The 16,638-nt window shown below is 49.3% G+C and overlaps 1 protein-coding gene across 2 annotated transcripts in view; it reads right to left on the bottom strand.

The window, feature by feature from the left end:
* The window catches only part of GNAO1 (G protein subunit alpha o1), a 147,163-nt gene extending 131,187 nt beyond the window's left edge, over nt 1–15,976 (bottom strand). The window contains exons 1-2 of one of the 2 annotated variants that reach the window (XM_074839179.1): nt 15,323–15,976; nt 15,173–15,215 (exon numbers count right to left, since the gene is read on the bottom strand). In XM_074839179.1, coding sequence (XP_074695280.1) covers nt 15,173–15,215; nt 15,323–15,440 — 161 coding nt within the window. In that variant the 5' untranslated portion in view covers nt 15,441–15,976. The remainder of the gene's footprint in view (nt 1–15,172; nt 15,216–15,322) is intronic. The other variant, XM_074839178.1, reaches the window with a different exon arrangement.
* Nucleotides 15,977–16,638: the final 662 nt, after the last annotated feature.

Raw genomic sequence — 16,638 nt, 5'->3', positions numbered from 1 at the left:
ACATTGTCTTTGACAGTGATGCTCTGTCAATCTGACACAACCTGAGAGACATTCAGAGTATGTTTTGCTACTAAGTGAAAGACTACAGCACTTCAGTCATTAATAATTAAGCATGACTTTGCTATTGGATATAAGATCTGCCTCTGTTCCTATGTATGTTTGCATTTATTTTTACACTCATCACACTGCTGTTGGATATATACTGCATGAACTTTGGGCAAATGGTCCAGTCTCTCCACTTACAGTCAGGACCACTACTCATATTAACTTATATTAAGGAGGTCTTCTAGGAGAGAATAAATCAGAGATTAGAGAAGGCTTGCTTGTAAGGGAAGCTGAATTGAAACAGTTTCTCTCCCTCTCCTCTGTGCTTTAGTGTTGATTATGGAAGGATGTATTCTAAGAAAGGAAAAGCACATGGTATCACTTTGTCTTTTAGCTTGCAGAGTTTTGGGTCCTGCTTCTGCAGCCTCCTTTAGGAAATTAGCCTTCAAGACTTAACCATGAAAAGGGGGCTTGCTAGGATCTCTCTTGCTGTTGGCATTCTCTTATTGTCACATCCTACCACACGCATCTAACACTGCGAATGGGGGGGTTGCTGTTTCTCCTGCCAGCCTTTGCCCTTCTGAACAGCTCTGACAGCTCTGATCCACTTATTCTTGGCACTTGCTTTGAGCAAAGTTCACATAAAGGTGTCAGTGTCCAGTCCGTGCACTGTTGTATCAAGCTGTTGTCAGTCTTCTGGATGACTGCTTAGGAAACAACCTCATTTTGTTATCCAGAGCCTGAACTTGACCATGATTCCTCATTTGACTCTCGCTTTTAAAGATCAAGCTCTGTCTCTTTCTGCCTCTCGTCTGCATTTCACTGTCTGCACTAAGTTCTTGTCCTGAGTGGTGGTACCAAACCTCTGTCAGGTTGGCCATTTCTCTCCTGCTTGTTTATAAATGATGTCAGAAGTCAACAAAATAAGTATTTGGGACCTTAATTTCCACTTCCTCAGGTGACAGTGCAGGAACTTAGTTGAAGGCAGAAGGGCACTGGTGCAAAAGGTAATGGGAGCAATTCAGAAGCAAGTGGGGCTTCAGAAAACATTAAACGTCTGGTGTATTTTCTTGTTATTTCCTCAGTTACTTAACACATAACATCTTCTTGGGAAAAAAAAAAAGGCTTATTGTGTGAAAGCTTCTTTTAAGTAGAAAAGGAAACACAAGCCTTATGGAGGAAAGGGAGATGGGGCAGGGTCCTTCTGGAGCTTTTGTGAGACTACGAATGTGACAAGTATCTTTCACAAGAACTACTTTCTAGCCTGGTTTACTTACAGTAAGAGCACAGGTGTCTTCCTGAGGCTGTGAACTGGTGAGCCCTTGTGAGGCAAGGGGAGCACTGGGATAGCTCACCATCTGAATGGGATACTGGGCGAAGATGGTGATTCTGTATGCAGTGCTCTTCCCTTTAAAGGGCAGCAGAGACCTATGCAAACCACCTTGGGCACCACTGTTACACTAACCACAGTAATACCAGGCTTTTAATGCAGGCTTCAAAATTTGCTCCCAATAAAATGGAATTTGAAAATGTTGTTCACCGCTTGTATAATCAGGATTCTGCAGCATTTTGGCAACCCATTGGAGGAAAGTTATGTTATAAATTACAAAGAGTGTGTCTAACGCTGAGAGGAAATAAAAGAGAGAAGTCTCTAAAGCCCAGGACAACTAAAGCTTGTTACAAAACCAGAGAGATCATTCCGGTGTGAAGCAAACCTGAGCTTTGCATTAAAAATGTAAATGTGATTGAAACAGCATAACCAGATTAAATGGATTTGACCTCCACAAGCATGAAAGATGGTCTAAATACACTGAAACAGCAATAAACTGCTGTACTTTCCTTTTCCCTGTGTTGGGGATCACAGGAAATTTATTTAAAACAACACAGAAATTTCAAGCCAGTGAAAGATTTGCATTTCTTTTGCAGGAACTAATAGGAGAAAATAAGGCTGGTTTGGAAAAAAAACACACGTCATTTAAATGCCTAAAGGTACAGAAAGACTTTTGGAAACTACTTTTCGAAGTCTCTGAATGTGACTGATTGTCCCTCAAAAATTAAGCCCTAACACACCAAACTAGCCAGGAGTGACTGAATCTTTCGGTACAATCTCACATCTCAACCTTCAGTACACTGCTGCCTTACGGGACCATTTGATGGACAGTTCTTTCTGGGGTTTTGTTGGGGTTTTTTTTTTGAATTATGTTAACCCAGATCAGCGCCAGAGTCTGGTTCACTGTGCTGCCATACATCACCTTACAGGCATCACCATGCTACCATAGCTGAGCAGGGACAGACAGGCGACTTAAACCCACACCACCAATGAAAAAGAGATGTTAGTCAAACCCCAGCTTAGGATTTCAGAAGGCTGCCTGTGAACTGTTGCATGGAATAAATTCAAGAAAACAACACCTAGAAGCAAAGAAACACACCAAAGTGGTGTGAAGGGGAGTTAAAAAGTTATCAAATATTCCCAGCTAAGCCTTGCTTTTTATGCATTCTGAGGGAAAACTCTGCTAACGCTGTAAACATTGTCCCTCAACTGGTTTCCAAACAGAGGGGTAGTTCTTTAGTTAAAACAGACATTAGGAACATGGAATAAGGAGACTAATATGGATTTTCTTGTCACAGAATCATTTAATAACTTGGCCTAGAGGTCCCTGCCCTGAGCAGAGCTACCGTCTCAGGTAGGTCTGATTGTGTAGGTCCTTCTCCTGTTGAGTTTTGAAAATCCCCAGGGATGATAATTCTCCCCTTCCCTGGGCCCAGTTCCACTTTGCATCAACCTCCCCATGAAGCATTTTTTCCTTATATTCTATCTTAATTTCCATGAAATGCGTGTCTGTTGCCTCTCGTCCTTTCACTGTGTATCTCTAAGAAGAGTCTGGCTTCATCTTATCTCTAGCCCTCTTTGGGTGGTGGAAGAGAGCAGTAAGATCCCCCTCAGCTTTCTCTTCTCCAGCTCCCTCAGCCTTCCTTCACTCAACCCGTGCACCAGCCTCGAACACCTTGGTGGCCCCAGTTTACCAGTGGTTTACCTCTTGGTTTAGGAGACCCCAAACCGAACACAACATTTCAGATGCAGCTTTGTGAGTATCAAGTAGGGGGGAGTAGGCAAGATTTGGTCCCAAATGATTTCACACATCCTCATTTCTTGAATTCATTAAATACTTATATAAAACGCTACAGTTAAACCTGCACTTCCTAAAACCAGACAGTATTTTTTATTCTCTTGATACAAGTAACAGGTCAAAGAACTGTAACTGAAATAAATTTGAGAGCTGGTACTTGAGAGCACCTGTGGCAGAGGGTGGCATGAAAAAGGCCACAACACAAGAGTCTTTTTTTTTTCCTGATCTCTGTTTCCAAAGAGGTGTAAGAAAAGAAATGAATATTTGGACAAAGGTTGGATACACAAAGTGACACTAAAATGGATGGCAATCAGCACAAGCAGAGATGATGTGGTCTTCAGCAAAGCTTAGGTGCACGCAAACCTATTTGTTGTGTGCAATAACCCTGTTCTGTTCAAGCCCATCGATGCTGATGTGCACATTATTAGAAAACTCAATTGTTCTGGGGTTTGGGATCTGAGCGTGAATGAAACATGAGCTACATCTAATGCTGGGACTTAACTACATACAGATTAGTAGCATCTCTAATTTGGCCGCACCACAAGTGCTGTGGCCTTGCTGTCAGCAATACTGAGCAGTTGTTACTGTCTTGAAATCAGCCAGCTGTGGGGCTCAGCGCTTCTGAAAACTGACAGCGGAGAGTTAAGCACTGAGCAAGTCTTCGGGAGGATCAAGACAATCATTCTGCTGAATGAGGAGGATTCTCTTGGAGAACAGACGGAGCAGGACGTGTTTAGAGAGCTTCAGACAGGCTCTGCGCTGCATGGGTTGGTGCCCAAGTTAATGAGGGAGCCAATAAAAACATTACGATCTTGGTTATTTTAAAAATCTCCGTGTATTTATCCAGTTACTGTGGATTTTAAATACACCACTTCGGCTGGGTTTGTATCATTATTATGGACACTTTGTAAGAGATTCTTTCTATTTTTTACTGGAAACTCCAAAATCCTATTTCAAATCCTATGCAGGAGTACTTAAAAAAATAGGAATCTGTTTATGCCAGAAGGCCTCACCTATTTGTTTGATCACAGATGGGAAAAAATAGTACAATTTGATCTTGCCGATCAGAACTAAAAGTACCAGTGTCATAATTCAATTTTCATGCTCTGTCATGTAGGAAAAACTTCATAATTTGTTTACCCAAATAAGAATTAAAAAGAAACTTATTTCCTGACAGGATCGGTAAACAGAAGCAGCAGATAAATAAAAAAGTAGATAAATAAAGCCTAAATTCTGAATTATTTACTGAACCATATGAAAATTACTAATTTCTAATTCTATATCACTTATGGGCTCTGTCTTGGTATTTCTGATCTCTTCATATGTTTTTTGTTGTTGCTGTTGTTGTTTTCTTTTAATAATTAGCTATAGTGAAAGGCACTGAACAGGCATCAGTATCACCAAGGAACATACCGAGATTTTGATTCACTATCTGCACCTGGATCCCCCAGTGCCAACACCAGCTTTCAGCTCTCCTGCACACCCCACCTCCCTGCAGAGGTAAGACCTGGCTGGTTCCAGCAACGCAGCAACATCCTTGCAGGGAAATTCCTATCAGGCACAAGGCTGCTGGCAGGACGGGGCTCTTGGGGGCCCTTCCTCTTTTCTAATGTGACCCTGATGCCATCAGTCAATGTTGGAGAAATGCTGACCCTCGAGCTGGGACCTGGCAAAACGCTCTCCTGTTCCTCCTTACCAGTGGTTCATGAGGGCTCAGCACACACAGAGAGATGCAGATAACGAACTAAGGACCATCAGCTCATGTACCTACCATTCAATTTTAACATCTTAAATGCACACATTGAGCAGCATAAGGTTTCCCATGGAAGAACTGGCCAGAGAGCAACCACCTTGAAAGTAACAAGTTGATACAGCACTGTGGGTTTTTTGCTGAGGTGTAAATCAGGAGAATATAAATTTATCATACAGCTAGATTGAGGAAAACAAGGGCATGCTACTAGGAGCTTTCTGCTTTATTAAGTAAACATCTTCTCATTCATGTGGAAAAAATTGTCCAATTTGGCTAAATAATTAATCACCGAAGGGTGACTGGTGATTAATGAACAGTAGGATGGCGTTCTGAGGTGTATGTTCATCATGGCAATCTTCTTTCACCCCAGTGATTTGTGCTAGTGTTGCTGATGAAGCGTGATGATAAAGACTCTGCAATGTTTGGGGGGGGGGGGGGGGGGGGGCGGGGGGTGTACACACATTACCGGGATAAATATCTGCCCATTTTAGCATTTGCAGGCAATGAAACGGGGTCCCCACTTAAACTTGGAAAGGAGCATCTACCCTGTGGGCATCAGTGCACCTTACCAACCTGCCAACAAGTGACTAATTTCTCACAAGGGCCACGTGGAAAGAGCTCTATTTGGCCAGTGGAAAGAGCTGTTTTAGCTGCAGCAAGCTGTAACCGCCCCTGCTGTAATACACTTTGCACTGCTTATAGATGTAAAGAGGCTGTGAGTAAATAAGAACAGATTCCCAAAATACACTGAATCAGAAACTCAGTTCTGCACTACTTAAGTAGCCACCCTGATTTTGTTCCATTTAAAACTCATTATGAGGATGATATGTCCCTCCTGTGGATGAAGCTAAGCAGAAACCTCCATGCTGTGGAGGAGCACGTGCCCTGCCACGCCAGCCACAGAGGAGCACGAGAGAGGATGATGAATTCACGTAGGCTTAGCTATCGCGATCTCAAATTAGGGCATGCAGATCCACACTGCAGAGCCCTGCAGGTGATTTGAAAATCTCACTGTGAACTTTGGAGAGACCCAGACCTGGCTTGCACCAGTTCCACACAAAATTCCTCCAGAAATACAGACACGGTACTATTTAATTGAGAGCCATCAAAATGAGGTAACTCCACCACCTTTGCTGTAAAGGTAGGAGTGGATTACAGCAAGGCCCACGCTACCAAAGCAGTGAAGAACAGGGCTGTAATGAATAAGGAGCACTGTACTGGCAGTGAGGAAACATCACTGTGAGCTACCGCATACCACCGCTCCAGAAATACAGCAATAAAACCTCTCATTTGTTATCTAGATTACTCTGCCTAACATCCATTTTGTGCACTCGGCCTTTCCTATGTACTTTTGCTTAATGCTTTAAAATTGGAGCTACTAACTCCAATCAGCTCTAACAGGGAGAGGATAAATCACCAAATTCTGCTAGGAGGTAGTATATATTTTTATCAGTTAAGTGATATTTTCCTCAACACCGGCCTGTTTTTATCTCATCCCCTTCTGTAACGATTCCCAGCTGATGCAGAAATGCTCCAAGTCTTGTACCAGACTGTTATGGTGTGTACAAGTTGCTCTTGATGATGCTCTTGATGATGCTCTTGTAGACAGGAGCTTTTAATACAAATCTGCAGTTGCTGGAGAGCCTCAAAGCATGTTGAGTCACTGCTCTGCCTTTCAGACTGTTCTAAGCACTGGGGGTTATGTTTCAGAGGAGGGACATGCACGGAGGTGAAACGGCCATTCCCAGCCGCCCTGCCAAGGTGCTCACACTGGGGTGATGAATTCTCTGAACAGGATATTTCTGGAGTAGGGTGTTCTTCTGGACCAGTGACAGCCTGCTGAGCCCCTCTCTGCTCACTAAAGCAGCTCCTGGAGACACCCCTCACAGCCTCCTGATGCGAAACACATCCCCCTGCATTTCTACGCAAAGTAGCCTGTCACATGCTGAAGAGAAGAAAATCCCTCTCCTTGTTATTAAACCTGTATTTCCTACCAGCATTGGATCCCGTTTCTGCTCCCAGTTTTCCCTGAACACCACAATGCTAAACAGGGTCAGCCAACACCTTTAGGCTTTCTCAGAGAACAGTGACTAGCACCTCAGTGAACTTACTAGGATTGGCGTTTCCCAACCTTTCCCTAAAAGCAGCTCCTGCAACATTAACCAGCAGAATTTCTGTTGAAACATCGCACAAGTTATCCTGTATCAAATGGAATATATGATAGATTGGCTCCTGAGGACACAAAACCCCACAGGATGGCTGGACGGGGGAGAGGAAGGTTACTGATAGCCATGGCCCAAACTCTGTGGGAGGGCTCCATGTTACCCACACCTCACCTCTCTCTCTCAAGCTGGTTACTTCAGCTCCTTTGTTTTAAACTTACAGGTTTTATACTCGGATGACAGGCCTGCTGATGAACCGATATAATTTTTGGTGACCAAGCAGAGCAGGACATGGCCAAGAATAAAGAAAAACAAAGCAATTTCAGCTCTGCCAATCCTTCTCTTTCAATGTCAAAAATATTATTGATTAGCAATTTGAAAATAGGCGTGATGTCAGCTTACTACACAGTTTGCTGGGCTCCCTTCTGAGAGAGCGCTCCTCAGTTCTTTCTCAATTAACCTGGAAGCTGGGGAGGGTAAGCATTTTTATTGGTAAGCTAAGAAATGCCTCCATCAGAGTTTTATTCTATTATCGCAGTAAGCACACAATGAGCTTTGGATTAAAGGACTTTCTTCTCCCTTTTGCTCAGCACTAGAACACCATCAGTTCCTTTGCTTTGTATTACCCAGTAGCACTTTTCAGCCTTTTGCATGTTCTGATTTTAGGCAGAATCCTAACACAGCATCTTACAATCGGGACTGTAATCCTCCAACCTCCCTACATCTGCCATTTGCATGAATGGTCTTAAAAATAAAATAATGATTCAATTAACAGTTATGGGGGATTTTTACATTAAACTGAGCATTTCTTCAGCATTAGGAAAATCAAGACAAAAATCATTAGTGTTTCCCTCTAAAAATGAAATAAAAGAATTTTTGAGGCAAGAAAAATGGCCTTAGGTTTAATGTGCAAATGTTTTTCAAAATGTGATTTTCAGACCTTTTTGTTTCCTGGTTTTCTTTTTGTGAATGAAACGTAGCCATTTCCAGTATCCCACCAAGTGCCATGCAAACATTTGAAATTCATCAGATCCCATAAAAACTGTACATTTAACAGACATCATCTTCAGTGTAGGAAGAACTTGGCCCAAAATCTGGTGAGGTCAAATACAGGATTTGGGGTCAGCAGCATTCAAACTGATTTGAAATAAATGAGGTTGCTCATTTCATTCTTGCTAATGCAAAAAAACCCGCAAAGGACTCAGGCTTCAAGAATAACCAAGCAATCGAGATGTATTTGGTTTCCTCATCTTCATTTGTGCTGGTTTTTTTATTTTGCTCCCAATTCTTGAGTCCTTAGGCTAGAATAAGGGCATTTATTTTTTTTCTCTGAAGTGAGGAGAGCTGGAAGTTTTCTTTCAAAAACAAAACAGAGAACTAAGCAAAGAACCCCTGAAAACAGAGCTTGCCCAGTCATCACACAAGTCCAGGCTCCACAGAAGCAATTTCAGGCTCTACAGAAAACCGCAAATCTCATGAGATTTGCAATTGCACCACGAGGAGTGACAAGACTCTTAAATACCCTGGCCACCTGAATCTGAGAAGGTTTTGCCAATTCTCTCCTGCCAGAGCTCCTCTTCACACTCTCATAATGAATAAAGGTCCAAATCCTGTCTTCTGCACTCAGTTGCACTCAGGGTTTAACCAGGGACTTCAGAATATAGAGGACAGGTCCTTCTGTGCACTGTGAACTGCTGCTGGCTCGTAAGAAAAGCTTTTTACCTTCCCCACAGCTCGAGCAGGAGTTGAATGAACTCAGAAGTTTGCAAAATGGAGCTCTTAGACCCTGCACTTGCATCAGGCTTTCTGGCTGCAAATCCAGCAGCTTCAACACTCATTTGTGATTTTGTATCCTGCAAATCCAGGAGAAACCAGGGGAGCTTAATACTTACAGGGGTAGGCTGAAACTCTGCAGTGGCTGAAGAAAACTAGCTCTACCACAGGTAGCTAATTATGAGTCTGTAAGACATTATTGACTGCCTGACTGTTATTCTGCAGGTGACCAGCAACCTGCTCCTGCCTTTGCCAGCAGTGAAATGTTTCTTCATTTCACTCTTTCTCTTGACCAGACCAAGCAGAAGAGCCAACAAGGTGCCTCCACCTCCATTATTTGTCTCTTTTTCATTCCTCCCCCATTTTGATTATCTTCCCCGTATTCCCCAGATAAGCATACCGGAGAACTCACTTCAGATATGAAGTTGTATCCCAGGCAGATGGGGAAGGACAGACTGAAGAGGAAAACCACAACCTTTTTTCATTCGTCATGACTCAGTCTAATATCTCTTACAACTTCTGGGTTAGCCAAGCCATAAAACAAAACAGATCCCTAGTTACATTTGTGCAGCAGATTTGTCTCTTTCTTCAGAGCTCATTAAAAGAACCGCTTTCATCTCATTAGATTGCTAAAACATTTCCAACAGGACTAGATGTGTCATGTCAGAATATGACAGGCAAATTTCTTTTAAGGTTTTAAAACTAGGTTGAAAGAGGAGAAGCTATGCAGTTCACTGTTGTCACTGAAAGATATTTTTACTTTTATGAGTCCCTAAAACAAGAAACAAATTAAGAACTGTCAAGGAAAAAGAAAAAACCCCAAACCAAAATGTATTCTGTCTTGCCTGCTAGTATCGTTACTGCTTTTCTCTGAAATCTCTCTCAGTCTAATAACAAGAACCTTAAGTATAAAAGAACAAACTATGGTTGTTAATGTTTTGGCTTAGAAGCATAATTAATAATCCAAAAGGAAGGAAATAAGTGCTGGAAACATGATTACCCTTTGTAACTACAAGCCAAAATGTATGGCCTCACTTTCCTCTTGTTCCCAGCTCTCATTCCTGCCTGGTTCAGAGGCAATCTCCCTGCGCTGTGCCATTGCAGGGCGTGGAACATGGCACCCACAGCATCCAGGGATGCAAGAAAGCACCTGGGAAGGAGGTGTGGAAAAAAGCTGCAGCGAGGGGAGAGCCCCCTCCTGCAGCAGACTCCAGTGGGATGATCTTCTCTCACGCCCTGGCAGGAGACTCTGCCTTCCTCACGACAGGCACTGCACTGATCAGCTGCCACCCCTACACCCCAGCGCTGCCACAGCAGGCGGCTTACGGCCAGAGACAGCTTTCACTGCCAGAGCAGCCCCACCAGAGCTGCCTCTCTGCTGGGGTCTGAAGAGCCACAGTATGGCATACGTACTGTGCCATATCCACACCCAGAGAGGAGTGTACTGGAGCAGGACTGGGGGCGAGAACGACACAACTTCGTCAGAGAGGCTGCAGCTTTCCCCTGCTTATTGAAACCCAGTTCAAATACTGCCCAGGCGCAGCCTGTCGCTGCCCTACTTTGGGCCTCAAGTCACAGAAATCCTGGAAAACAGAGCAGGAGACAAGGAAGAAGGACGGCCCTGCCTGACCTGATGCTCTAGTGATGTCCCTGCCGCTGGGCTGCCAGCTCACACCGTGATCAAAGAGTTCCTGGAGGGGAGCAAGGCAGCGGGGCCGCGTGGGGGTCCGCACCCAGTGCCGCAGGACAGAAAGGCCACACTGAGGAGTGGGCCAGGCCACGAAGAGGCAGTTTGCAGTCCTCTCCCCGGGAACACGCCGCAGACGCAAAGCAGCCCCACGCTGTAAGCCCCCGTGGGGTGAGGTATTCCCGGGGGAAGGGGCTGCAAGTGTGAAATCACTACAGCTTTGAGACACAGACATGTGGCAAGGAGCACTCAAGTGGGTGTTCACAGCACATCATTTTGTTTCAATGGCATTTACCATCAAATTGCTGAGATGGGCTGTAAAACCGGTGGGCGGGGACTGCTTCTCACTCTGAAGAAGTTCATTAGATTATAAGTAATTCAGTTACACGGAGAGCAAGTAGAACCTGGGGCTGTTTTGAGGGGCTTTTTGAAAAAGGTCAAAACAATATATCAGACGGCTATTGGCACTGATGGCTGTTGGGGAGAAGATAGTAGATATTTAAAGATAAGCATTGTACGCTAGTGTATTTTTCTCCTGATTGCATATTCCCATCCTTCTCACACGTAACATAACATTTTGCGAAAAACAGCACAGCAAAGAAGCCTGTCAACTGAGGTACTGCCAGCACTGCTGGTGAAGTGAGACACGGCTGTTTTGGAGGACACGCAGGGCTGGAAGCTCTGGCGTCTTGCAAAAGGGAGCTGGACCCACGTCTCTGCTCCCAGCTCAGCAGGGGACAGAAGCTGCTGCTTCTGCAGAGGCAAAATCCAAAACCAAACCCCCAAACTCAAGATTTTTTCTGTGGGCAGGTGAAGCCATGTCTCTTCCGAAATGCCCCAGCCATCACTAACCCCTCGTTTGGGAAGGTGAAGTATTGCCCTGGCTCACCATCCAGAACAGCTGCTGCTGAGTAGGTGGCAGGACCTTGCTTTTGGAGCCACGCCAGCGAACTCAGCCTCTCTGCGTTAGCGCAATTAAACGCTGAATTCCCTAGAAGCTTCATGCTGATGGCAGCGGATGGTGTCCCCACCCGAGCAGTCTATCCCTGCTCACCACTGGACCGTTGCACGTATTTAAGTATTCTGCTGAGCAGTAACAGACGGAGATATGCTTGGTGTCTTCCTAGGCTGGGACTTTTGATGAACAAACACATTCACTAGAGTTATAAGTCCCCACAAAAATATCCTAGAATAACAGCAGTCTTGATTCCATGCTACAATCCAGTTATCATATTCCAAATTCTGCATGTGCTCAACATTTATTTCAAGACATAAGATCTAAAAAATGTTGACATCCATTGCAGTCCTACACGAAAATGAATTTGCTGAGCTGGGGTGGTGGGAGTGGAAGATGAATTTGTCTCATTTGGTAAGTCTCACATTCTGGCTTGGATCTTCAAAGGAGGCCCAGATTTGCTTGGTTAAAGCTGGTTTTTAGTTTAAACTGAGTGAAAATAGAATCTGGTCATAGCCTGATTCTGAACACTGGCACACTGGAGTCTCATTGGCTTGCACAGCACAACCGTGCCTTTTGGGACTGTTCCCCTGACTAGTTGACCCTGACCTTGCATTTTGAGGGATGGCGAAAGTATCTGGACTGCAGGTCTGGTTGTGAAAAAATAACAAGCAAACCTAATCAGCCAAGATGGGTGTAGACAAAGCACAAGGGTTAAGGGTGTCAAAATGACCTTGGGTGCTAAGAAAAGTGCCATTCCTAGCCTGTGTTGCCACTGTTTGAGATGTACACACTAGCCTCCAGTTCCACCTCTCTGCCATTCACCAGTACCTCTTTCTTTGCTGGATAACTCCCCGATCACCCGCTGAAAGGTATCTCCAAATATTTCACTAAAACATCCTTAATTAATTTCACAAATCCTAATCCCCATCCTTGCTCCACTCTCAAATTAATGTAATTCCTACCTGTCACTTCTTCTCCTGCTACCTAATATTTCAAGGATTAACTGGACAGTGTGTAACCTGTTATTAGTCCTCTGCAACAATGTCTGCTCTCTGTTCCTTTGTCTTAGCATTTTCTCATCTGCCTACAAATTCCTGTGCTTCTTTTCAAGGCAATATCCAAGTGTGAAGCTGCTTTAGCCATTCATGAGGATGAAATTTATTATCTAGAAGCACACCAATAACACAGTATTAAAAAAATAAAATAGCAGTCTCTTTCATCAAAATCTAATGAACATGCGATTTAATCTTTATTAAGAATTCATTAGGTTCTCAGCAAGCTTGTCTAATGGAGCTTGACCAGGTGAAATGCTAATGCCTACATTATATTTAAATTAATTTTCAGAAATGTTAATTTCCCCGAGTTGTTCCCTGCACATCCCTCTCCCCGGTGCCCGCGGCTGCGCGGCTCTCTCCGGTGCCTGCTGCCGTGCTCATGGCAACACCGCCGTCCCCACCCCAGCCTCCCCACAGTTCACTGGAGTTTCCACACTGGCGGACGCCTCCCAGCTTCTGACACTATGAGCCCTTTCACCACAGCAGCCTTCTCGGCATTTTCGAGTCAGGTACAACGCTGCAAGCCTAGCATGTGTTACTTTAAGGACTATTTCATGGAAAAAAAATATATATGCATATATATATACATACATAAATTTTATATATAGATATATATATAAACCAGGGTATATTTCAGTCCTCAACATACTGATCTAGTCCAGCAAACAGGTTATTATCTCGGCGCAATTTGCTTCAAAAAAACCAAGAGCTCTGCTCTTTGGAAAACAAGAGTCACTGTCCACTAATTGTGTAAGCCGGCGTGGTCACTGCCTGCCCTCCCGCCTATGGGCACTGCGTGTTATGCGCTGCTGCACCGCTGTGGTGGCACCTACAGCCTCTCCCTTCAACCAAAACCCATCGCCCGCCATTCCAGCATGCTTGTGCAAAAGCAGTTCCTACAGATTAAATAATTTATTGGTCTTCATCTGCAGTAACGTCTCCCCTGATCCACCTTTTGCACACAAATAAGTGCAAACCAAACCCACCCCACCCCGGCCCGAAATCAGACTGTCGGGGTGGAAAGCCCCCTTTCAAACCGTGAAAGGGGAAGCTCGGAGCCGTCACAGAAGTAGGGTACACAAATGGCAGAGGGAAAAGCTGCGGAGACCGCCGTGCTCTGGAGGCGCGCCTCCTCGCAGCGAGACCGCCCAGCCCCGCAGTGCCTTGGGAAAAGCGTTGCCTCCGCCGGGGGGGATGGTTTCGTTCCCTGTGAACCCCCGAGGGCCGGACACAGCGGCCACTGAGTTGATTCAGAAATATCCGGGTCACCCGCTAAACCACTCTGGCTGGAGAGGAGCGGGGCTGAAGGCCCGGATCTGCCCCCGCGGCGCCCGCGCGCACGCACACTCCCACTCCCGCGCACGCACACGCAAACCCCGCGGCGGCCACGGGAGCGCCGGGCAACAGATCGCCGAGGGGCGAGGAGCCCTTTCGGCTATTTCCGAGCCCGTTCGGCTTCTCCCCGCCCGCCCCCGAGCGCTCTCCGAAGGCAGCCGAGCGCGGCGCTCGGCCGCCGCCGGGAGGAGCCGAGCGGGGCCGAAGGGGCAGCGGGGCCGCCGGTTCGAGTCCCCGCTGGGCGCTGTCCACCACGCGAACCGCCTGAAAGCCGCAGCCGCGCCGGGACCTGCCCGCCGGCCGGCGCAGCCCCGGCCCCCCGCAAAGGCACCCGCTCCGGGGACTGCGGAGCGCTGCCCGCACCCCCCTCCCTGCGCCCCATCCACACCCAGCTCTGCCGCCTCTCCCCCTCGCTAAGCAACCCCGGTCCCCCGGGGGGGCCCCGGTCCCCGGGGGGGCCCCTCCCCGCCACGGATCCCTCTGCAACCACCGGCACCGCGAAGGCGGCAGCGGCCGCTCCGCGCCTCTCCCCAACCCAAATCCAGACCCTGAACCAGCGCCCGGGCTTGTTCCGTGATGGCGCCCGCTCCGAACCAGCCCGTCATGTCTGTTTCGGTGGGAAGCCGGGGTATTTAGATTATTTAGATTTATACATTTTTTTTTTAAAAAAAGCGGAGAGGGGAAATAAAATAACATTGCCACGGGGAGTACCCCCACCCCGTTATCAGCGCTGCACCTGCTTTCCTACGGGACGCAATGACTCCAGCCACGGTCACGCGTTGGAACAGACCGTGCCGTGGGGTTTTTCACCGGTGGTTTATCGCACAGTAACGTCTAATTAAACGCGGGGAGCCCCACCTCGGCCTTGATTTCAATCCGCAGAGCCGGCAGGGAACACCCCGACATTAAGCTTAACTGACAGCGGTTCGCTTCAGGGGGACATCTGTGCGGCCTCGCCCCGCGGCGTGGGGCGGGGAGGGGGGGGAAGGTGGGCTGCGAGCGGCCGCGGCCGCTCGCAGCCCACCTTCCCCCCCCTCCCCGCCCCACGCCGCGGGGCGAGGCCGCCGGCGACACTTCAGCACCACAACGGCCCTGAACAGCAGCGGGAGCGGCGGCGGCGGGGCCTTCCCCCCGCCGTTTGCCTTCCCGCCCTCGCGGTCCCCTCAGGTAAACATGGCGCCCGCGGCCCTCCCTCACCTCAGCGATACCCCCGCCCCGTTCTCCCTCCCATTAACGCCGTTTACTCGCCGCCCCCCGACGGTTCCCCCGCGGGACTTACTTCATTTGCTTCACGATGGTGCTTTTCCCCGACTCTCCGGCCCCTGTTGAAAGAGAGATGAGGGAGGATGAGCGCGGGGGTGGAGGCGGGTAAGGGGGACGCGGGGTACGGGGCGGGGGGGGGGCGACCGGGCCGGCAGCGGCTTCTCACCGAGCAAGAGGAGTTTCACGTCTTTGGCGGCGCTGATCCCGTCCTCCTTCAGGTTCTTCTCGATGGCCTTGCTCCGCTCCAAGGCGGCTCTTTCCTCGGCGCTCAGGGTACATCCCATGGCGACGACGAAAATTTAAAAAAAAAAAAAAAAAAATTTAAAAAAAAAAAAGGGGGGGGGGGGAAATGCAACCCCCGCCGCCGCCGCCGCCGCCGCCGCCTCGGCTGGCTCCCGCGGGCTGAGAGGAGGAGGCAGGGGCAAAGCCAGCCACCGGCGGGCGGGGGGGGAATAAAAGAATTAAAGCAGATGGCCGTGAGGCTCCGGGCAGCGCAGCGCCTCCGCGGCGGGGCTCCCGGCTCCCTCCTGCCCCTCTCCCCGCGCCCGAGCGCTCAGTGCATCCAGCGGGGCTGCTGCGGGCACGGCGAGCTCTTCCCGGCCGGGAGGCGGAGGCGGAGGCGGGGGAGGAGGAGGAGGAGGAAGAGGGTTCGCGGCGGGGGGAGGGTCCTTCCCTCTCCCGTGCTGCCGGCTGTCGCGCTCTCCCCTCCTGGGCGGGCGGCGGGTCTCTAACGGGCGGCGGCGGGGCGCGCTGGCAGCGCTCGGCGGAGCCGAATGGAGGCGCGGGAGCGGCGGCGGCGGGAGGGAGGGAAGGAGGGAGGGATGGAGGGAGGAGGGAGGAGGGAGGGAGGGGGCGCGCCGGGGCTCCGCGCTCCCGCCGGCCTCGCCCGCTCCCGTGACGCGCGCGGCTCGCGCATGCTCGCGCCGGCCCCGGCCCCGCCGTCGCTCTGGTCCCCGTGGCCGCGCCTGGCCGCCGCGGCCCGCCGGGGGCCGCCGGAGCGGGGGTCCCGGCGAGGGCCCGCCTGCGCCCGCCGCCCCTCCGCGGCCGTCCTGAGGGGAGGCGCCGCGAGGGGGCCAGGCCCGGGCTGCACAGGCCGCCCGGCGCGGGGGGAGGTCGCGGCCTGGGGGCCCGTCCCCTCGCCCCGGTCAGAGGGAGGTCGTGACCCGGCTCCTGCGCCTTCCCTCGGGCCGCTGCCGTCACCCGGGCGGGAGGGGCCGTGACTCGGGTTTCTGCCTCCCCCCCACCCCCCCCGTCCCGGTGACTCGGGGCGCGGGTCGGCCTTGGCCCGGCAGTGCAGGGCCGAGCGCCTCGGGGCGGGGGGCCGGGGGCGGTGGCAGCGGCTGTACGCGGGCGCTGGGCTCCCCGCAGGGCCGGGCTGCCGTACCCCGGCCCCCCGCACGCCGGGCCGGTCACCCGCAGCTCCTGCACCCGCGCACCGCCCATCCCTCTGCCCCGCGGTGCGGCGTGTGCAACCTGCGAGGG

Source organism: Strix aluco, chromosome 14 (assembly GCF_031877795.1).
Source record: "Strix aluco isolate bStrAlu1 chromosome 14, bStrAlu1.hap1, whole genome shotgun sequence".
NCBI classification, from domain to species: domain Eukaryota; kingdom Metazoa; phylum Chordata; class Aves; order Strigiformes; family Strigidae; genus Strix; species Strix aluco.
This window is presented reverse-complemented; position numbering and strand designations above follow the sequence as displayed.